The 21,221-nt window shown below is 41.8% G+C and overlaps 1 protein-coding gene across 1 annotated transcript; it reads left to right on the top strand.

Annotated features, from left to right (window-relative positions):
- The first annotated feature begins 10,067 nt into the window (after positions 1–10,067).
- Positions 10,068–20,774, top strand: smad6a (SMAD family member 6a). The gene is made up of 4 exons (XM_080843229.1): positions 10,068–11,591; positions 12,205–12,261; positions 12,602–12,673; positions 19,921–20,774. Exons 1-4 carry the CDS (start codon positions 10,805–10,807, stop codon positions 20,460–20,462), a joined length of 1,458 nt encoding a protein of 485 aa, XP_080699355.1. The 5' UTR covers positions 10,068–10,804; the 3' UTR covers positions 20,463–20,774.
- Positions 20,775–21,221: the final 447 nt, after the last annotated feature.

The following is a 21,221-nucleotide window of genomic DNA, read 5'->3' as shown; positions in this document are numbered from 1 at the left end:
AAAAGGCTTGACAGCTGATAAGCCGTTCACAGCTGAGATAGGATTGGAATGTACAGCTAGACGGCTAGACACATCTTATGGTTTCCATAAACATGGGTTCTTCTCCGTGTATCATACAGTTTTGTGGAGATAAAGCATCAAAGCATCACAGACATTGCCAACTATTTTATTCAAATGCTCAGACTACTCAAACTTGTCTGATAAGGACATGAGAAGAACGTTGAGTCTGTCCAAAAACACCAAGTGGCTATATTTGAAGATTAAAAAGATTGAGTTCTTTGGACGTGGCTCTTGACATGCAGGATTTACTTTTTCCAGGATTGGGGATTAACTAGTCATTTAACTAGTTAGTTACAAAATAAACTAATTGTAATCAGTTACAGTTACTGAGATTTTTTTTGGGGTGATTACAAAGGGGCTACTTCTGAATATATAATTTTTAGTAAAAAGCTTAAAAGATTATAATTGTTGGAAATCTTTATTAGGAATAACCCCTTGAGATGTACCATCTCGTTTTCGAGGGGGTCCACAACACAATCAGATTGTAAACATACATTAAATGAACATAAACATAGAAACAACAATAAGACAGGACAAACAAAAACAACACACATTATGTAAAAAAGGAAATAAGAAAATAATCTAAACAGTTGCAATGCATCTTTTCACTGTCTAGACAGGCTGCATTTATTTGACAGAATGCCGCTTCTTGTCTGCCAATCAAAAAGTCATCAAAAGCAATAAAATGTAATAAGTTACATTACTTAAGTAATTCAAACAGTCTCATTACATTTTAACACCATAACTAATCACTAACCTGTAACATTTCAAAAGTAATCTGCCAAATCCTGAACTTTTTTGATATTGACACTAATTTTCAGGATGTCATTGTCTGAAACTACCCGCAAGGGGATCAAAAAAATAGTCAGTATATCTGAATCACCATTTCAGTAATAATGTCATATATTGAATACATGATGCTGTTGATATCTTGGGATGGTTTGCCCATGCGAACAAACATAACGTAAACACATATGTAATGTGTTTTTGCCAATATGCATGACCCTAACACAAAGAAGTGTAATCATAATAAACAATGTCCTCAACTCTAGGTCAAGGGATAGCTATCTGGTCAACCCCACAGTCTAAGGCCTGATCTATTCGGCCCCAGACCCAGACAGGAAATGAAGGGACGTATGGGTAGCGGTCTGCCCTCTGACCCACACACCGCAATGCCCCCGCCTTTGAAGTTGAGAGGAGAATCACGTGCAATTACTTGTGATACAGAGCATGTTCTCTGAAGCACTCAGCCCATGCTGTGAACACGCACTCCAAGGCCAAGAACTCTTTACCAGTCTTGGGAAAGTTTGGCTTTATCTCTGCGGTGCTGGGCGCTCCATCATCACTACGCACTGACGACGGACGTTTTTATCTCAGGCTTCAGCGTCTGCCTCAGAGAGCTCTCCCTCATCATGGTCTTTACTTGGACGTATAGGGTTAAGGCTTCAGGCTGTTGCAAATGACTGCCCTGGGAGTTTAGTTTCAGAGATTGTGTACTTGCCTCGACTAAAGATTAGCAATGGGGAAATGGGTGAAGGAAAGTATAACCTAAACTCAGGCTTTAAATAAAGAGGGGTGTAACATGCCTGATCCTCATCTCATCTCGTCTGCTGACTGACATCACCAATATTTCACCATATTTGTCGTTTGATTTCTTATTTTATTTTCCATGCGTATGGGAAAAAAAAGAAAACATGTCAAAGGCATCAATTTGATTATTTGATTTTGATAACTCCGAAGCTCCAAAGGCTCAAGACTCTGAGTTTATGATTATGTTACTATGTTCCTGCCCAGACTGGGGATATTAAGAGCAGATGTGGCTTCTTCACTTTGGAGGAAGAAAAGAACAGTTCCACGCAGCTATTGATTGCTGATCTCCTGGCTTGCTCGGGCTGTCAGCGGGGATCCTGAACAGACTTTACAGGAGTGGGGCTGTGTTGGTAGCATATTCATCAAATCATTGATCTGATGTGTTTCTTTCTGATAAGACAACTGTTATTCATCCTTGAAAAATAAGATTTCTTTTTTTGAAATGCATGTGTTTTTTGCACGGTGTGACATGACTTTTTCAACCGCGTTTCTCAGAGGGGGAACTTCAAAATTAGTCTCTGAACACTTGTTAATGAGCACGAGACACAAGGCTAAAGGACAACAAGAACTGGGTTTGTGTCAGAAATAGCAACTCTGGCACGGCTGAAGATCACCCACTGAGGCTATCCCTGTTGAGCAAAATGAACAGACAGTGATCTGCACTTCAGATATCGCCGTTCCATTCCATCCCGACTAGTCACAGTCTTGGCAGGGCCACAACAGAACAAGAAAACGAGGAGCACTCATGCTTGACCCTGGCTCTCTTCTTAACCCCTCTGTTGGTCTTCCATCAGGTTGGAGGCTCTTTTCGCTGGACTTCATCGCCAGGAGGTGTTCAGACAGTGAAGCTGAAATCCTTGGGGCAGAATGATGGAATGCATAACATTCCCTTTTGACTATAAGTTGCATGAATACACTAACGTCTGAACCGAAACAGGAGCAGAGGAGCTACTTCTTGAACTTAAACGTACATTCATTTGACCATCCTGTTTTCAGCTCAGGACTGTGCAATGCCTGTCTGTTCAAATGATGGTTGGCCTGTGGAGTGATAAGAGCAGATTCCTCACTGCCAGCACCAGCTTGACCTTCCACGGTGCTGCGTACTGTCACCCTTCTGTACCCGGCTTTACTCTCCAGAGTCCACACTCTCCGCGCTTGTCGCCGTTATGAAAACAGCCTCAAACTGTATGTGGCTGCAGGCTCCACTGCCAACCCCAGCCAGCCCTTCCTGAGGTCGAAGCCCTTCCTAAAGGATTTTGCCAAGCTCCTTCATTCCTTCCTTCCTTCCTCTCGCCTTCTTATCTGTAGAGGAAAGTTACCCTGGCTCCCGGCGGGACAAACAGAGGTTCTTTCAGGGCCCTTTCACTTATTTCTCTTGTGCATTTGCGTCATGATTGATTTTTGTTAAGCAACACAAGAATCCCAAGAACAAATAGAAAATGCTAATCATTCTATCCCCATATGATATTCCATGTGTCATCAAATCTCATATCAAAACCTATGAAATAGATCTTATGTCATTCTGCAGTTAAGATATCAGTACAACTGCAGTATGAGCTGGTAGCTTCATGTGATTAGTTAATGCAGCTGAAGAGAAACCTACTGATGATGGAGTTTGGTGTCTCTGAGCAGTTGGATGGAGAACAACATCAGCCTTTATTCACCTGAAACACTGTGCCCAGTTGCTCTGATGATACTTATATTCATTCCAGCAGACAGTAGAATGTGGGCAAGAGTGGTTGATCCACTGTGAGGAACGTTTGTAAGTGCCTCGGCTCACTTCTGAGAACGCTAATTAACATTTTGCAAAACTGGCAGGATTTGTTGAAACATCTCACATCTCATGACTTTCATAATGACGTTGTGCAGCAAAATGTGTAATGCAATTTTTGCTTTCTGAAAGTGAAACTTTGTTAGAATTGCGTTAACATGTTTTGTAATTGATGAAATTTCAGCACTCGCAGACATGAGGCATGTCCTGAAATATTACTGGGAAAATATGTTTTGTTGTTAGGCCTGGAAGCATGTTATTGGGAGCACGGCTGCGAGGGCCGTTAGTGAAGCGAGGGCTACTGTGTTGTGTGATGCCTGCTGGGCTGCTGGCCGGGGAGAGCTCTGTTTGTGTTCGGAGTGGAAGCTCTTATCTCCAGCCTGTACTGACGCCATGCTCTTCCTGTCTGAAATCTCCTCTGCTGATTTTGCTCAGCGCGCAGTCTCCCCTGTAGCCAGCCCGCACGGCTCCTCAGTTCCTAACTCCTCATTTCAACTAACCCCCCCACCCCACCCCAGCGGCCAGAGCAGATTAGATATAGGCGCTGTGCGCGCTGACGTAAATGTCTCTCACAATGCCTGTTTGGATGCACGCAAGGGAAATTGTTGAAAGGTCCAAATAGTCTTTTAATTTTCATTGACAGCTTATAAAAAATAAAGGAGAACCATCTTGGTCAATTTCAATGAAACAGTCATTACCATTAGTCTATGATGCAGCTGAATGTTATTTGAGAGGACTGTACACTCAGATTAATTAGTTTCTCATAGTCCACTTGGAAACCATTTTATCCTCCACAAGGACATTACAACCCATGAATGAAATGGCACATTCAAAAACTATGCAACTTGCCAGACTTAAGATATTATTCCAAGTTTTCTCAGAAAAGTCATTGTCTCTCCCATGTCTGCCATGACCGGCAGTCTGTGGCCAATACTCATGGCGCCAAAAGCTCTGTGACAAAGCTGTAATCAGGAACAGCAAGGAACAGTCTCTGTCACAGAGGTCCCTTTCCTTTTCCTTTATTTTGGACACATTTCCTTCCTCATTTTCTTGAGTTTTCTCTCTCTCTCTCTCTGGTGCACATGTAAACAAAGGATTATTTATGAATAAACAAATAAAGTGGAGGAGGTCCCATGCACTTCAGTGCCTCAAGGAGAATCCTAATGAAACAGCTATTGTCCTGAAACAGATTTCCAGTCAGTAATTGGCACAATGTCATGACCTATGAACAATACAAAAAGCTTTGATAGATTTGATAAAGTTTTGAAAGTTTTAATGTAAACTGTAAACAGTGATTTCTTAGAAGTTTACTGTGCAGTTCTATGACACATCTTCTTCAACAAAGAACTCCCATCTCAATTGCTTTCCAAATAAAGAGGATTTTCAGTGATGGACACAACTTTTTTGCATCTGCTGTTTACATCAGGATCATTTAAACCGGATAAAATGACATTAATAGGTTTAACACTATTTCACATTTCTATTATCTATATTCAGAAAGAAACTGTGCACTGCAATTATACAAAAGGAAACCTTAAAGCCCCCCCCCCCCCCACACACACACACACACACACACCATAAGGTTATAGTGTATTTATATACGATAACAACATTTGCAATAATAATAACAATACTAATATGCTTTTTACAGGAAAAAACTAATCCTACTGTGAACATAAACTTGGTTGATTTTATTTAAGCAGTGATTATGCTGCCTACTCCACCATTAGTGTGGCCCTGTTTGCATAGTCTCAACCTCAGCAGCCAGAGACGTTTCCCTTAGAAAGTGCATTCCAATGATTACATCCGCCTGGGCCTTACAGCCATCTTTGGATCACACTGGATCTGAGATTTCATTTTCCTACCATATAAACAAACATGCTGTTCGACATAATGAGAGAGAAGGCATGAAAGCATCTTTAGATATTCAGCTGTGCTTCCCTTTTGGGAAACAAACAAACAAACACTTTGATTCTGAATGCATTACGGACATAATGGTCTCATATGGTCACTCTCCTCTCAACTCTGAAATCATTTTTGTTCAAGATTGTTTTTTTATTTATATTTCAGAGCAAAGCTGTAGATCTATGCAATTTTGGCATATAATAAATATTCAACCGATGGCATTTAGATCCAGACAACAAGACTAGAACAAACAAACAAAAAATGTATTTGAAATAAAATAATATTTACCTATATATTGGTTTACCTAAACCACCGCAACATGCAGCATTCCGATAATCTAATGCACACTGTCCATTAGACAAAGACTGGAAATGAAGATTAATTGTTTACTTCCGAGAACTGGGCTCATGGTTTTGGGGAGCCTTCCATTAATCAATTTTCCTTTTTTCAGATTTGAGGGAATGATGATGGATGACTCCCCCCAAACGTGAGTCGTGTCTGAAAGGCAAGAAGGGAGAAATAAGTGGATTTTCAGAGAGAGATATTGGAAACCTACTCTACTACCAGTTACAAATGCAAAGGATCAGAAACAAGACTGAACTGCTAGAGAAAGAAGAATCATGAAGATACCACATGAAAGTGGGTGGTAAAATGTGGAGAAAACTTTAATGAGACAGAAAAGCAGTGTAGCAGAACTCTGTGAGTGAGTAAAATGGTTAAATAAACATGTCTGTGTCTAATTGTGGTGGGACTGCTCTGGTCCAAGATTGCATAGATGACCTCCTACTGGTACGCTCAAAAAGACATGTTGTCAAACACCCTGCACAGCTGTTTGTTTAGAAGAGGCTCCTTAACTGACCAGGCCAAAGCAATGGGGATGTAAGGGCCTGAGAGCACTCTATCACTTCTGCACTAAAATGTCTACCATCTCTCCCATAAAGCCATTAGCTGAAATGGACCTGATGACAAGCTATTCCTGTGGTGGACATTGCCAGGCCCCTCTGTGCTGGACCATAGGGGCCCTGGGCCTGGATATGAGCTATTTTAGGGGGTGGTTTGGTGCCGGCCACCCTGTCTCCTCAGCACAACCTCGGCTGATAGACTATCTGCCGGTTTTAAATGGGAGCCTTGGCAATTATTAGACTGACGCCAGGCATGCAAGTTATCAGTCCTGTGTTGAGATAAATGGCTGGAGTGGTGGTGCTTCCTATGTCTGCAGAACTTTCAGAAGAAACTGAACGTACAGCAGAAATGTCTCAAGGTCTTTTTATTCACCCCATGGAATACATACTTCATAAAGAAATCTTGCAGAACAGAAACAATGGCGCTACAATATAGATGACTGTCTGCCTGAGCCAAATCAAATGATACAGAAATCTGTACTGTGATACAATGTCCTCTGTACGCTGGCTATTGTTAAGTGTTGTGTTGTGAAACACATTGCAGAGCAATACTAATGCGTGTACATGTGAGATACTAGAGTGTACACATATGATATTAGTGTGAACGCACACACGACTTGATTTCCTGGGTGTTAATCTGCAGCACTGTGTTTGAACACACAGCGAAGGGCCCTGGAGTGTTGCCAGGGCATATAGCGTGCCAGGGTGAGCTTGGCTAGGCTGGGGCTCTCCTCATGACGTACAGGAACAGACGTGTGTGTGCACCATTCGCATTACATCATAGAAAACTAGCCCAACTCTGAACAACACTTCATAGTTTCTGTGAAAATAATCTGTTTCAGTAAGGCATACATTGAACACGTCCAACATGGACATTGTATGTACAATGATTTAAAAAATGTATTTGTTTTTGTCATTGCGTTGCATTGTCTCTCCCCCTCCACATTAGAGACACAAATTAAAATGCAGGAATAAAGAGTGCTGGTTAGGGGGTCTATCTGCTAATCTTCTAGATGTAAATGAATGATTTGATATATCATGTGTTGTGAGGGGAGATAATTGCTCTTGTGTTCATCCACACACAGTTGGCAGCACTCAGCACATCACTCGAGCAACAGAGTATTCAAATGGTTTCCTAGCCTGGCATCTGCTAGAGTTACTCTGGGGAGCACGTTTGGAACAGGTGCCCTGTGTGAGTCTCTGCTCCCCTCCCCTCCATCTCACCCCATCCACTCCATCCACTGATCCTTTCGAAGAAACCTGACCCATTTACCCAGGCCATTACACTCTCTTAAGAATTTCTGCTCTCTAGACCTTTGAAGTTTCACACACTTCAAACAAAGAAAGTAAAGCTGTGTATACTGAATGAATGAAAAAAATATTAAAATAAATTATACTATATTATATAAAAAACATTACAATGTTTTTATCCAAATGTACAGGATATAACACTGACATGTTGTGTTGTATTGATACCGAACTGGTATTTCTACATCACTGTGTAGACTGTATCAGTGCCAATTGGCTTTACCAAGGTGTACATGATGTTTTTCTTGACCTCCCAGGGGTCACATATTCGTTTCTGTTAGCCATAATCCCACCTGAAGCACTGCATGAATCATCTGGACCCATCAGTTCCTTTTATGCCAAGAACAAAAAATATATATATTTCTCCAAAAGTATTTATTAGAAGAATAAAGAAAAAGAATGGTCTCGAAGAAGAGGTTCAAATAGCTTGCCATTGTAAAAGCCAGAGGCCTCTGTGATGTGAGCTTTTGTTTGTCCTGTATAAGCTTGCATGCACGATTCGACTGATCTCTTGAATCAGACACTACTAATGCCTTTATTCTCTGTAAATTATATTTTCTTTTTATGTCAGGGCCTCGTCCTTCTCATGGGAGTAAGATTTGACAGCCAAGTTCTGCTACTCAAAGCGAACTTACCTATTAGGGGCGTGGCCTCATCCACATGGTAGGTAGCAAATAAACTCTTTATTTCCTGCCAGAGAAACATAAACGTAAAATGATATTTCTGCCTAGAGTATATATACTCGAAAAACTTGGTACAACACCTCAACAAGGTACCCTTAAAGTGTAATTGTAAAATTCTAGATGCTAGCGCAGAGAGCAGTTTGTTTTTAAGCCTGCTATTGCACCACCAGTACCCTATAATCAACCTGCCAAATGATAATATCCAGGGGCGTTGCTAGGAGTTGAAAACATTCAGGGCTTAGCCCAGACCTGTAGGGGGGTCCGGGCGCATCCTCCACTGGGAAAAATGTTTAGCTTCTGGCAGCTAAATGCACCATTTTGACACAGTTTGCGAAACAGAAACACTAAAGACACCCCATGGCATGCAGGGCCTGTCGTCTGTCAGGCTCACATGGACATAACCACATCCATACAACATACAACACCACACTGCTTGTCTACATGAAAACTCTTTTATGCCAGGTCACTCTGGCACTGGACATGGACATGGAGGGGTGGGGCACAGTGGAAGAAAATAAGAAAATAATGAGGCACGTTTCTGCAATTTCACATACATGCTCAAAGATTTTGGGGGATTATTTTAAAACTTACCTAAATCACTTTTGTACCTTAGAAATCACCATCACCTATGGTAAATACTGTGTATTTATTTGGAGATTTTCATGTCAATTATTTGTGCTGTTATGGTTATTGAAAATAACACTCACTTATTCACTAAATTCTACATTGCTGCAACTTTTCTTGAAAAAGAGCTAAATCTTGTCTGCTTCACAAATTTAATTGGGTAAAAAATTAACACATAAAAAGACACACATAAAAGGAGGAAGGAGGAGGTGGCTCTTCCTCCACCTCCTCACCTAGGCTATGCCTTGTTGCTTTCATCCTTTTTCTTTTTGAAAACCCTTCTTGTATCCACAGCCTTCAAGTCTTGTCTTAGTGAATTAGCTTGCTAGCTACTACCAGATGCCAACAATAACGAGACCTGTAACTGGGCTCTCTCTTTTGCTAGTTTCGCTTGCATTACACACGGAGGACCCAAAACATAGCCATCTCGCAATTCTGATCAATGATATCATATCATTTACAAGGCTTTCATGTCTGATCGGAATGACAGATTAAGATATCCGGGGCTATCTTTTCTTATTCCTCTCTTTGTAAAATATATATATATATATATATATATATATATATATATATATATATATATATATATATATATATATATATATAATAATTGAGATCTATAATAAGATAATAATTGGACTATTCATAAAACATCCGGGGCTGTAGGTCAAACGACGCCCATGAGAATATCAATGAGAGAGTTGATAATGATGATGATGACCAGTGGCGGTCCTGAACCACAAGGTGAAACTAATGCACGTAGCCATTAGAATTTGGCTCCCTCAGCGATTGCACATATTATGCTACCTATAGCCTACTCCAACCCAACATTATAACAATATGGCTATATCAAGCCACTATTATGATATGGATTAAACGAGTTCTGTCTATTCATCAGGGCAGGTTACTATCAACATTTTGAATACTCCAAAATACTGTTGAAATTATAGGACCATCCGAGTATGGACTAAATAATGCTATGCAACTTTCTATAATCGCCATTCAAAACAGTAAACAAATTCATCGGAATTGTTTAGTGTTAACTCAAAGCGGGCGGAAATTACGCCTTTAAGAGTTAAGAAACTTGAAACCATGTTTGCGCAACAATCAGTGCTGCTCCCAGCCGCCAAACTGTCTAGACTAGCACATGATGGGAATCAGCCAATGGCTCCGTTGCACTCCTCGGGGGCCCCGTGTGTATGAATGTATGTGTGTGTAGCCTATCTGAAGAAGAAAAAGGGGGAATCGACGAAAGAAATGGTCGAGGAATGCCAGCCTAATTTACGAGTCCTGATCATGGAATAGGAGCACATCCCTTAAGATTGCACAGCTCTAAGGATCCAACGAGAATCTTTTTGTTTCTTCAGGCGTTCAAAATCGCTGGTTTAGGTTTATCGTGAAGACTGGATTATGAATTAATTTAGATTATTTCGCAAAGGGGAGTTTATACGATAAAAGGTTAGGCGATCTGAAGCAGTTCAAAGTCCAAAGAAGAAGGAAAGTCATTTAAACAAAGCGACCGAGAAGTAGACTTCGTCTTTGGTGAGCTTCTACGATTATTATTCGTTTCTACCGTTCTTCTACTGACCCATCTAAAAGCCAAACAGCTAGATAGCGACTTTGAAATGGACAATCGCAAAATCCTGTTAGTCGAGCGGTAAATGCTGCGAAGCGACCAAAAGGTTGACGCCGTAGACTAACACTTTAGTTATAGGTTAGGCTACGCGGAATTTATATAACAGAATATCCTCTTTGATACAACATAACGTTAGCTACATTTGTAGCTTGCATTCTAGCTAATGTTGTGGTTCGGCCACAAACATACTGCCCCCGGCTGTGCTTACACTGCACGGCGTTCAGGCTACAGAATATTGATGTGGCACGACGACCATATCACGATTTTCAATCGCAAGAATCGTGAGCAAACATAAAGGACGCATATAAATAGAAGAAAGTGTCGTATGTTCAGGTCGAAACGCTCAGGTCTTGTACGGCGACTCTGGAGAAGCCGTTTGATTCCAGACACGGATGGGGAAGATGGAAGTTGTAGTAAAAGCAGTGAAGGGGGTTGGGATGAATCGTTTGACAACAATCCAGAGAAAATCCCCAAAACGGAATATATGCCGATGACAAGGGTTGCAAACCCCGGGAGAGTGTACAGCAGGAATCTGGAAGAAAGTAGGGAAGCGAGTGTCATTTTGGACAATGATTGTGACACCATGTGTGTCCTTGAGCATGGATGCCCCAGGTCTGCACAAGGAACCGATGGTAGAGGGGTTACTTGTTGTTTGCTTAAAGATCTGGACCATAGTCGACCTAGAAGCCCAGTGTCGACTAGGACTAAAGACATTATTCCTTGTCAATTGATATGGCGGAACCGTAGTCTCCGTGAATCTGTCGGTCTTGACAGAAGAGACGTAAAAACACGGGCAGCGGTCGATCAAGAGCTCAAGCGGGCTACTTATGCCTTTCTAAAGAAGCTGAATGAAAAGTCGCTGGATACTTTATTGGAGGCCGTGGAGTCCCGAGGCGCAATGCTGAGCCACTGCGTGATGGCATCGCAGACGGAGCTGCGTATCGGCAGCCAGACAGCTCCTCCTCAGTACCTGCTCTGCAAACTCTACCGCTGGCCCGACCTGCAGCGCACCACCCAGCTCAAGCCACTCTGCCAGTGTCGGAGTTTCTGGGGTCTGGAGAACCAGGCGGTTTGCTGTAACCCTTACCACTACAGCCGCATGTGTGGACCAGGTAGGAATGAACATACCATCTTAACCTTAGTTCTGGTGTGTTAAATATGTTTTTAAAGATACATATTTCATTATTATGTACACCATCTAAACATTCCCTGAGCCAACTGTGAAACTCAACGTTCTGTCTCTGGAATAAAGACGTTACTAGTTACTTCTCCCCACCCACTGACAGCATTCGTGGCAGCTGTCAGGTTGTAAATTCAAAGGACAGAAGCTCTGTTAACAGATACTTACTTCACCAGTTGGCTCTACTGTCATGGAGCCTTATGTGGAGAGATCATTTGTATATGAAGGATATCTCTATATAGTAAGAGGATGGGAAAGAATGTATTTATTTATTAGGCCAACAAACTAAGTTGCACATTATTCGTGGGTTTCTTTGGAAATACAGATTTATTTAATCCCACATAAATCATGTAGCACAAATGCTACATGAGCGATATAATTCTACAGTAGATCAAATGGGTTTCCTCTTGTGTTGGCCTTACAAAAAAGTAGTATTGTGAGTGACTATTTCATTGTATATTTATTTTAGTGTTCAAACCTGTACTAATAAGTACATAAGATCAATTATCTTTATATCTATACATTTCTCTTTTTGATGTTGTTAGAGTCACCCCCTCCTCCTTACTCGCGGCTTTCTCCCTCAGCAGAACCCAAGCCACTGGGTAAGACAACCCTTTTTTTCCCCTACAAAAATCCCCCTTTCTGAGACTTTGCTAAATTTAATAATCTGAAATTCCACTCAAACTTGTTTTATTAGAGTATAAGGAACATGTAGTGAATATCTCAGTAGAAAGCTAATGTGATCTATGGGCAGAAACTTGTAATGTTTCTGACTGAGTGCATTTCCACTGGTATTCTTCAAGGATTATTTTATTCCAGATGAATAAAGAAAGTAATTTGCCTTCAGCATAATACAGAATGCTAAAATTAACTATAATTTCTAATTAAATATAACAGAATCATTTCTGCATAGTGACATAGACTTTTTTGTTATTATTATAGGTCAGACAGATCCACTTTTGTCCTACACTGAAAATGAGGTCACCCACCCAGTGAAACCAAGGGACTGCTCAGGTGAGTTTCTAACATGCAATTATCCATTTTGTATGAATAGTCATTGCAACTGGTTTGATCCCTCAAACTGTGAAGACTTGCTTTTTACAAATAATAGTGTGTGTGCTTCAGTGAAGAATGTACGACCATTTTGCGAGTATATTCAACTCTCTTATTTGTTTATTCCTATGATTATATGTCGACGTTAGTGGTTAGATATGCAAACTCAGAAACCAATAATACAGGCTGGTTAGGTGTGTATGAAAACTCAAAAGATTTTCACCAAGGTGTAATTTCAGATTGTTTAGCTCATATCTGTGAGTATGATGGCCCTCCAAATAGAGAATGCAATTAATTCCCAGCATACCAACTTAGTGCTCCTCCCCTGAAGGAAGTTCAAAGGAGTGTACAATAACACAGCAGCTTCCTAACAACAATCCACACTGCCATGGGTTGTCATACTTTTTGGCCAACCTGTTATTACAAAGTTCAGCGTTCCAAATCATTGTGCTCTGTTAGGTAAAATAGGTCTATGCCATGAAGGATGTTGACGTGGTGTATAGCTCAGTGTATGCAGCAAAAATCATTTGTATGCATGATTGTATTGTATCATTAAAACAAACTGGCTCCCCTGAAAAATTAGAAAGAACCCATGAATTGAACAGGTGATTGGATTATCGGTAGCAACTTTTGCTGTGAAATGATCTTTCTTCCCTCCACTAATCTTTTTAGTAAAATTTCACAACGAGATGAAACAGCAATTATCTCTAGTCTTCCTGTCACGACTCTGTCTGTAACACTTAGACCATCTTCCAGACGATCCTCAGAAAGGCACATTTTGAGGCTGCGCTGACCTGGAAGTAGTGTCTAGAGAACAGAAACCACTCCACTGAAGTGTCACAGGAACCATTAGTGTTTATGCCTGAGATCCGAAGCATCCTGACAGGATGCTGGTCATGCTTGTCCTGGGTTACTGAAACGACATCCACTTATGTACCTGCAGTGGGATGGCTTCCTTATGGCATACGCCCCTGCATGGGTTGCTATAGTATTGAGATACACATCTTTTTACTCCACTCAAGTGAAACATGTCTAAGGCTCAGAGTGCTGCAATGAAGGCATTATGAAGGCATTGTGCAGCACACTCCAACCATAGTCAAAGCGTTTTCACTGCTTGAATACTGTGCATAAAGTACAGAAACAGTTAAACATTGTGAGACCATCTACCACAGAACCATGTCATTTTTAATACGTCTTTTGGACATGTTATCAGTCTTGGCTGCATATGCTATCATTTGAAGGTGTAGCCACGGTTCTTTAAACAGTCATTGTCGTTATCAGTTTTCAGACTGAAGTGGAACTTGTATACCTTGTTTGTGTTGTCTAGCTTAGCTGGGCATATACCACATTTAATTTCAAAACATCACACCAGTGTAATGTCTTGAAGTATTGGTTCTGTGTATTCATTTGCTAACATGTACCAGTGTGGCTACAGTACAACTGTATCTGCTGTATCTTGTTATCAGATGTAATGGGCTTTTTTCTTTTTTTACTCGATCTTGCCAACATTGTGGTCATATGACATTTTAATGCTCCAAAACCAATATGAAAGAACATTCTTGTTGGAACTCAGTTATTTGCCTCTAATGGTGTGGCTGCGGTGTTGTTGAGAGGTCAGGAATGTTGAGAAATAGAAGGTGCCCAAGGTCAAAGGTCAACGGCCAGATTACCATTTTTCACTGGAACACGTTCCGTGCAGGTTCCAAAAGTGGCTCTTCAGCTTTATGCAAAAGACTGTTGTAGCACTGGTAGCACATCTAGTTCCTTGCACACATAAAAGACTGCTGCCTATCAAACAAAATCTGGAAGAGACCTACTGCAACCCCAGGGTGTTATAAAACCCTACACTCCTGCCAAAATCTGTCACACTGGATAAATGATGAATTGCGAGTGTTAAAGAAAAAAAAGAAGAAAAAAAAACACACTTGGATTTAGCTCTGCCTCCAGTTTGAATCACATGGGTTGGACACAGTTAGGTTCCCAGTATTGCTGCACTTTTCCTCGGAGTGCATAGTATGATGTGACTGGGAAGGCTGCCTCTAGAAATCAGGCTTTGTGGGTTGTTTATTTAAGGGAAGTGAGGCCTCAAACAAACATCCTGTTTGAAAAACCTGTCTCCTTTAGAAGCTGCATGAGTCAATGAATTGGCCCTTTGATGGCTATGCGAAGCTTAGGAATGTCGTGCGTAGCCCCAGCATCTTAAGCATCGCGCTCTGGAAGCAGGGTGTCGTTTTCCTCATTTACGTGTCGCTCAGGCTGACAGAAGTAACCAACGCATTCCCTCTTACTCTTGTATGTTCAACTGTCAAATTAAATTAAATCTGTTATTTGGATTTGTGAATGTAGTATTGCTACATTCCCAGGCTATTATGAGTAAGACATTCATCCCCCACTCTTTGAGGGTAGCTACGGAGACATTTCTGAAGAGAACTAGTCAGAACAATTTGAAAGCCAGTGGTGCTGTACGGGGTGCCCCTGAGTTTGGTAGGCAGGAGTTACGGGAATGCAGGCTCCCTGGTGTGCTCCGTACCCTAGGACGTGGTCCAATACCTCTTAGAGCTCTCTCATCACTCCAGGGCATGGGGTCATGGCAGCAAACCTGGGGCAAAGAGGGCCATTAAAAATGAATGGAATGCCTGACTGTCAGTCTGGTGTTTTAACATGCCTGTGGCCAAGGGTATGCGGTGAAATTATAGTCTGCCTGATTATGCCAGGCAGACTATAGGCCTGAGCTTGCTCGTGTTTTTTTCTGCCTGAGAAGATTTACTGTAGATTTTACTAGTTTAGGATGTGTCTGTTTTGTCGTCAGTGCTGTGGTATAGTGTCTATTTCACTCAGTATTGAAATGTAAATATTGAATTTGGACCTGGGGAAACCACATTTATAGTCTGTAGTTTATCAGAGGGCTGCTCAGCATGTCAAATATTGGCGCTCGACTGTGCCTGCCTTCTCTAGTCTTCCCATGTTTAGTCTGATAGTAAATGGCAGCTAAATGCCCCCACCATATTTTATAACGATAACAATGTTTTTGCATTGTAACCATTGTAAACTTGCATCGTAACCTTTGATCCAAGTATGTTAAGATTGCCTTGTAAAGTGCGCAAATCAGAGGCACACACTTCAGAGACATCGGGCCACTTTCTAGAGCTTTGGGTACTTGCTACAAATCAAATTGTGACCCAACAATGGCGAGTTTGTGAAGTTTCTGCGGATGAGCTTTCCCCCCCTCCTTTTCACATTAGGGATGAGAAGTCTCTTGGCACCATGGCAATTACTCAAAATCTTGCGGTCGGCAGATGAGAAGCGTAGATCCTCTTTTGGTGTGTCATATATTATTTATTTCCTCATTTACATGTCCTCCGCCTGCCTCTGTGTTTGACAGTGCTGTCTGCACAGTCCGGCTCCAGCGAGTTAAAATAAGGTTTGAATTACAGGACTGACTGTGGCTTTTCCTCTTTCCCTCAGTGCCTCTGCCCGTGTGCAATTTGCCTAATGAAATCCTGCCGTTCTGTTTAACCTAAAGATTCCTTGCAGATGTTGATTGGGAGTGACTCTATTGATTGTTTAAAATTGTTTCCCCTGTGTTCTTTTTTGGTGTCTTTTCTTGTTGTGGTAAGGAATGGCTTTAAAGAGTCTGGTGGGTTAGAGGGTGCCCCCGCGCCTTGCGCTCTGCTCTGTGGCATTCCGTGTTGGGTTGCAGGGTGGGTCCGTTTGGCTGTGCCGTGTTGTGATGGGGAATGAAGGATTTGACTCATATAATCCTGACACAACCTATTTCCCTCCTGTCTGATGTGGGGATCGACCAATAGATAGGTTTTCATCACAGGCGCTTCATCATAGGGAGTTGGGTAACAAGATACAAATCTGTCATGGAAGGTATTGTGACAGAAACCTTTCATTTTTCATTGTTGCTCTTCACCATTCAAGATTGGTGAACTGGAAGCTCAGTGAACTTGTTAACAGTGAAGAACTGTCAGCATTCTGTGTATTTGGGTTCTTTTTATATTAGCAAAATTAAATCTTGCTGCTAGTTAGTAAATGGGATTAGGGCATGTTTATAAACAGCAGTGTTATGTCTCTGTTGGGCATGTCGGTAGTTTGTTTGATGTACGGTTGTTTCTGTTCAAAGGACATATGAATATTTCCTCATTGCCCTATAAAGACTCTCGTCTAACGGCAGAGACAGAGACTCTTTTTGTGGTAGTTTGGATTTCACATTTTTGGAATGCCGTAAAGCACTAATAACACGACACAACTCTCTCCACAGGCATAAATAATAGAATCCCTAAGTTTATTATGGCTGAGTCAGAAGTTGAATTCACGTCTCTTTGGCATCCTTACAAGTACTCCCCCGGCCTCTCTCTTCCTCCCTCCCTCCCTCTCTCTGTCAGTGCGGTGGAAGAGTCTAATAGCTGGTGGAGAGTCTAATCCTTGGCACAGGATTAGAGACTTGCCCCCTCTCGCTGCCTCCCCTTCCCTTCTGTGGTGGTTAGGGAAGTGGGGGATTTTCTCCCACTGTGTTGTATGAAATTTGAAAATTAAAAACTTTCTAGAGGAAGAAGCTTGTGTGTGCGACTGCGCTTGGTTGATTGAAAAGTAAGTAGTTGTTGAAAAGGCTATGTTTTGTCACAAATATAATTTTTTTACACTTAATTGTAAACCGTTCACCTGGAAACAATATTAAGACATAATACTAGATACCAGATACACCATCCTCATCCTCAGATGCCCTCAAAACACTAGTACTGAAGGCATTATCTTAAAAGTAATGCACTTTAATTCATTGCCCCACCAGTCAGTTGTCTTGCAGCATACACTAATGAGACGTAGGAGATCCATAAGTCCAAGACCAGTTTATAGCTGAGGAAAGATATTCTCAACTGGCAATTGAGGCTCGAGATACTGTGAACTCTGTGAATGTGTGTGTGTGTGTGTGTGTGTCTATGGGTGTGTGTTTGTGTGTGTGTGTGTGTGTGTACCAGTTCATGTGTCCATATTTCCCCTAAAAGGTCAGTTGCATCATGGTGGACATGGCGGAGCATGAAGGCCCAGTGAGGTTAGAGAGGAGAATGTGCAAGTGTATCTGGGCTGCACTACCTTAAAGGAGATTGTTAATAGCAGGTCATTTAGCCCCAGAGAAGCTGGAGAATGAAAGGAATGGGGCCACAGGCCTAGGCTTTAAATCCTCTGTGTCAATAGACTCTCTGAAGCAAAATAATGGCATCACTCTGTGTGCGAGTTAATCAGAGCTGATAGCATGAAGGCGGGGGGGTCAGGGGGTCGCGGGCTTGCGCTAAGTTGTCAGGGAGCTGAATGCCGGCCTGCAGCTTGCAGAGGGAGGGGCGGTCGAGGGGAAAGGGGGACCCCCCGACTGGCCCACTCACCCGACTGGAATGCTGGGAGGGGAGCTGGGGGTGTTGACGGCAGAGATGACAGATTTTTTGCTTTTTTTTACCTTTCGAGGCCTCATGCCCCTTCCGTATCAAATCCCCCCATTAAGGGTCTCCAAGAAACATTCGCACTGTGTAGCTATGTATGTCCTTTGACGCTTACTTTAGAGCTACCGGTTTTTGGTCATTTGTTGTGGGTATATTTAAGAGAGTAAACAGTCCTCACTCACAATCCACAGCATAGAAATAGGCAGGGGTGCAATTAAACATTTATTGAGGAGTATGCAACATCAGGTATTGAAAGTATCGCGTTTCTAGTCTATTCTTTTCACCACTGACTGAAATCATTAATCAACCATTATTTAACAACAGCACTGCATTCAGTTTTCTAGCTAGCGACTTAGTGGCATCTCCACTTGTAGTTGTTTAAAGAAGCGGACTGTACATTCCACTTTAATTCTTTAACAACTGAAACTCTTTAACAACTGCATTTCACTGACCGCTACGGCCTTTTCATGAACATTTCATGACATTCTGTTTGAGGGGAGCTTTCTAGCAGAACCAATTTTTGTAACAAGGAAAAGCAAATAACGACGCTTCCCCTTTTCCTGCTGTCTTCTGTACACGTTCAAACTAAATCTTAATTAACCCAACAAGACCAATTTTCAGTATAAACCTAGCTAACTGTTAGTTTCAAGTTTCATGTCAATTGACCAACGATTGGCAGAGATTTGAGCTTACTTCCTGTTCGGCGGCTTCACTGGTTTGTCAGAAGATGACCTGTGCCAAATTCAAAGATTCTACAAGGTTTGTGGCCGCTGAAAACTTAAGATTATTGATTAAATCCAATATGGCGGCCACATAAATCTGTTTGACATGTCCCATCTGTGGGATCTTCCAAGATGTCACTACACTTTTATGTACATTACAACTTTAAGACCATCACATCAAAAGTTATTAGGGAAAGGGCATTTTTGCTTGTCGCAGCACCCCCAGTGGTCAAATGATGCATTTATTTTTTGACTACCTCAGGAAGGGGTCCAGAGTCCGTATCAAGTTTGGTGTAAACACATCAAACAGTTGCTGGGATACGACCAGTTGTTTTTGTTCATTCTGAGTGTTCAAAATGTAATTGCTGGGGTCTTCTAGAATAGATATTTGCTTCACTGTTCAAAAAACACACTCCTGTGTCTTTAAGCCCCCTCTCCTGATGAGCCCAGTGATTGGTCAGGTAGGCAGGCAGGCAGGCAGTATGGATTGTGTTACAAGGTTGCATCATCTTGTAACAAAGTAAACAAACAAGGCGTTTCAGGCAGCTGAGAAAAGTGGTTTCTGTGGGAGAGAGTTACTCCCTCTGGTGTGTACTTTGGGCATACTAACAAACTAAATGAAAGGGAAAAACTGGAAAAGCGTATAGGTCCTCTTCAAATAGAAAGTAAAAAAAAACCTGAATGACAAAGACGTTTCCCGTTCTTATGTAACTTGAATATATATTTTTAGCCTGCCATTGTTTTGGCGCCCACCTTTGTGTGGTACCCCATGCCCTGCATGGGGAGGGCCACACAAAGGTGGCCAGCAAATTTCAGCTAGCAGTCTTTGCACTATCTTTTACAATTCAAATTAGATCTTGTTTTAGGTACCCAACTGGTGTAGTCTTTACACAGATTAGATAAAGTACCTAAAGTAACAGATGATGCATAAAGTACCAGATGATATCTGAAGTCCAGAAAGGGTGCTTAATGGCTAGTAATGAACTGTTGCTGAGTTCTACCATATTCACAGGAGATGCATAATCTGATAGTTGTAATGTATTTGCAGATACCAGTACATCACCTGACCCGCTGAAGCAAAGCCACTGGTGCAGCGTAGCATACTGGGAGAATCGGACACGGGTGGGCCGCCTCTACACGGTGTACGAGCACTCAATCAGCATTTTCTACGACCTACCTCAAGGCACCGGCTTCTGCCTGGGCCAGCTCAGCCTGGAGCACCGCAGCAGCACCGTCCAACGCACGCGGGGCAAGATTGGCTACGGCATCCTGCTGAGCAAGGAGCCGGATGGAGTGTGGGCCTACAACCGCAGCCAGCACCCTATCTTTGTTAACTCCCCAACGCTGGACATTCCCAATGGCGGCAGGAGCCTGGTGGTGCGCAAAGTCCTGCCAGGCTACTCTATCAAGGTGTTCGACTACGACAAGTCCTCTCATCTGCAGCACGCAGAGGAGCCGGAGCACCTGGATGGGCCGTACGACCCTAACAGTGTGCGCATCAGCTTCGCTAAAGGCTGGGGACCCTGCTATTCCAGACAGTTCATTACCTCCTGCCCCTGCTGGCTGGAGATCCTTCTTAACAACAGATAGCAAACAACCATAACACTATCTGAAATGTAATCTACCTAGATTTAATATAAAGTTTTATATATATACATATACATATATATGTATGTATGTATGTACTGTATGTGTATGTGTATATATATATATATATATATATTATGAGAAATATATTACACTTGTAAATAATGAGTCATTTTTACAAAACGTGATTATTTATGTATGGTGCAATGTGTATACGGATGAAGTTAAGAGAAACCGGATAATGCACTTTTGATTCTCTATATTTGACATATATAGAGTCTCTCAATGCCATTTTGAGAAGTCACTCAAAAGAAAACGAAGATAAAACCTGGTTTTGGTGTATAGTTTTTGTATACTATCAATGTCCAGACAAAAAAGCTAAGGCCATTCACACATTGATAATAAAGTATTCATATAAGATTGCATCTTGATTGTCGTTCATATGTTTCACCCCCATTGACTCATTTCATCAGACTAGTTATTAGAAACAAATTCATGTTAAACTTTAATCACTCAAAAAAAGAATCATCCAGGCATCCAAATCATTGCTGCATTTTATTGAATATTCCCTGTGTTGAAGTCAAAGAAAACACTGAGCAGGCCAATCCAACCACTGCAGAGCAGTGAAATGGCAGGGCTGCTCTATCTGCTCACTCAGCAGTCTATAAGGCCCCACCTTGTCCCTTTTAAAACAAGCCTCACAAAGCCACATGCACATTATCTATGGTTAGTGGGTTTTTTTCCCCCCTCCGAGCTCCGCAC

This window comes from Sprattus sprattus (genome assembly GCF_963457725.1).
Source record: "Sprattus sprattus genome assembly, chromosome: 8".
Lineage (NCBI taxonomy): Eukaryota > Metazoa > Chordata > Actinopteri > Clupeiformes > Clupeidae > Sprattus > Sprattus sprattus.
Note: the sequence above shows the minus strand (reverse complement) of the source record. Positions and strands in the feature narration are given on the sequence as shown.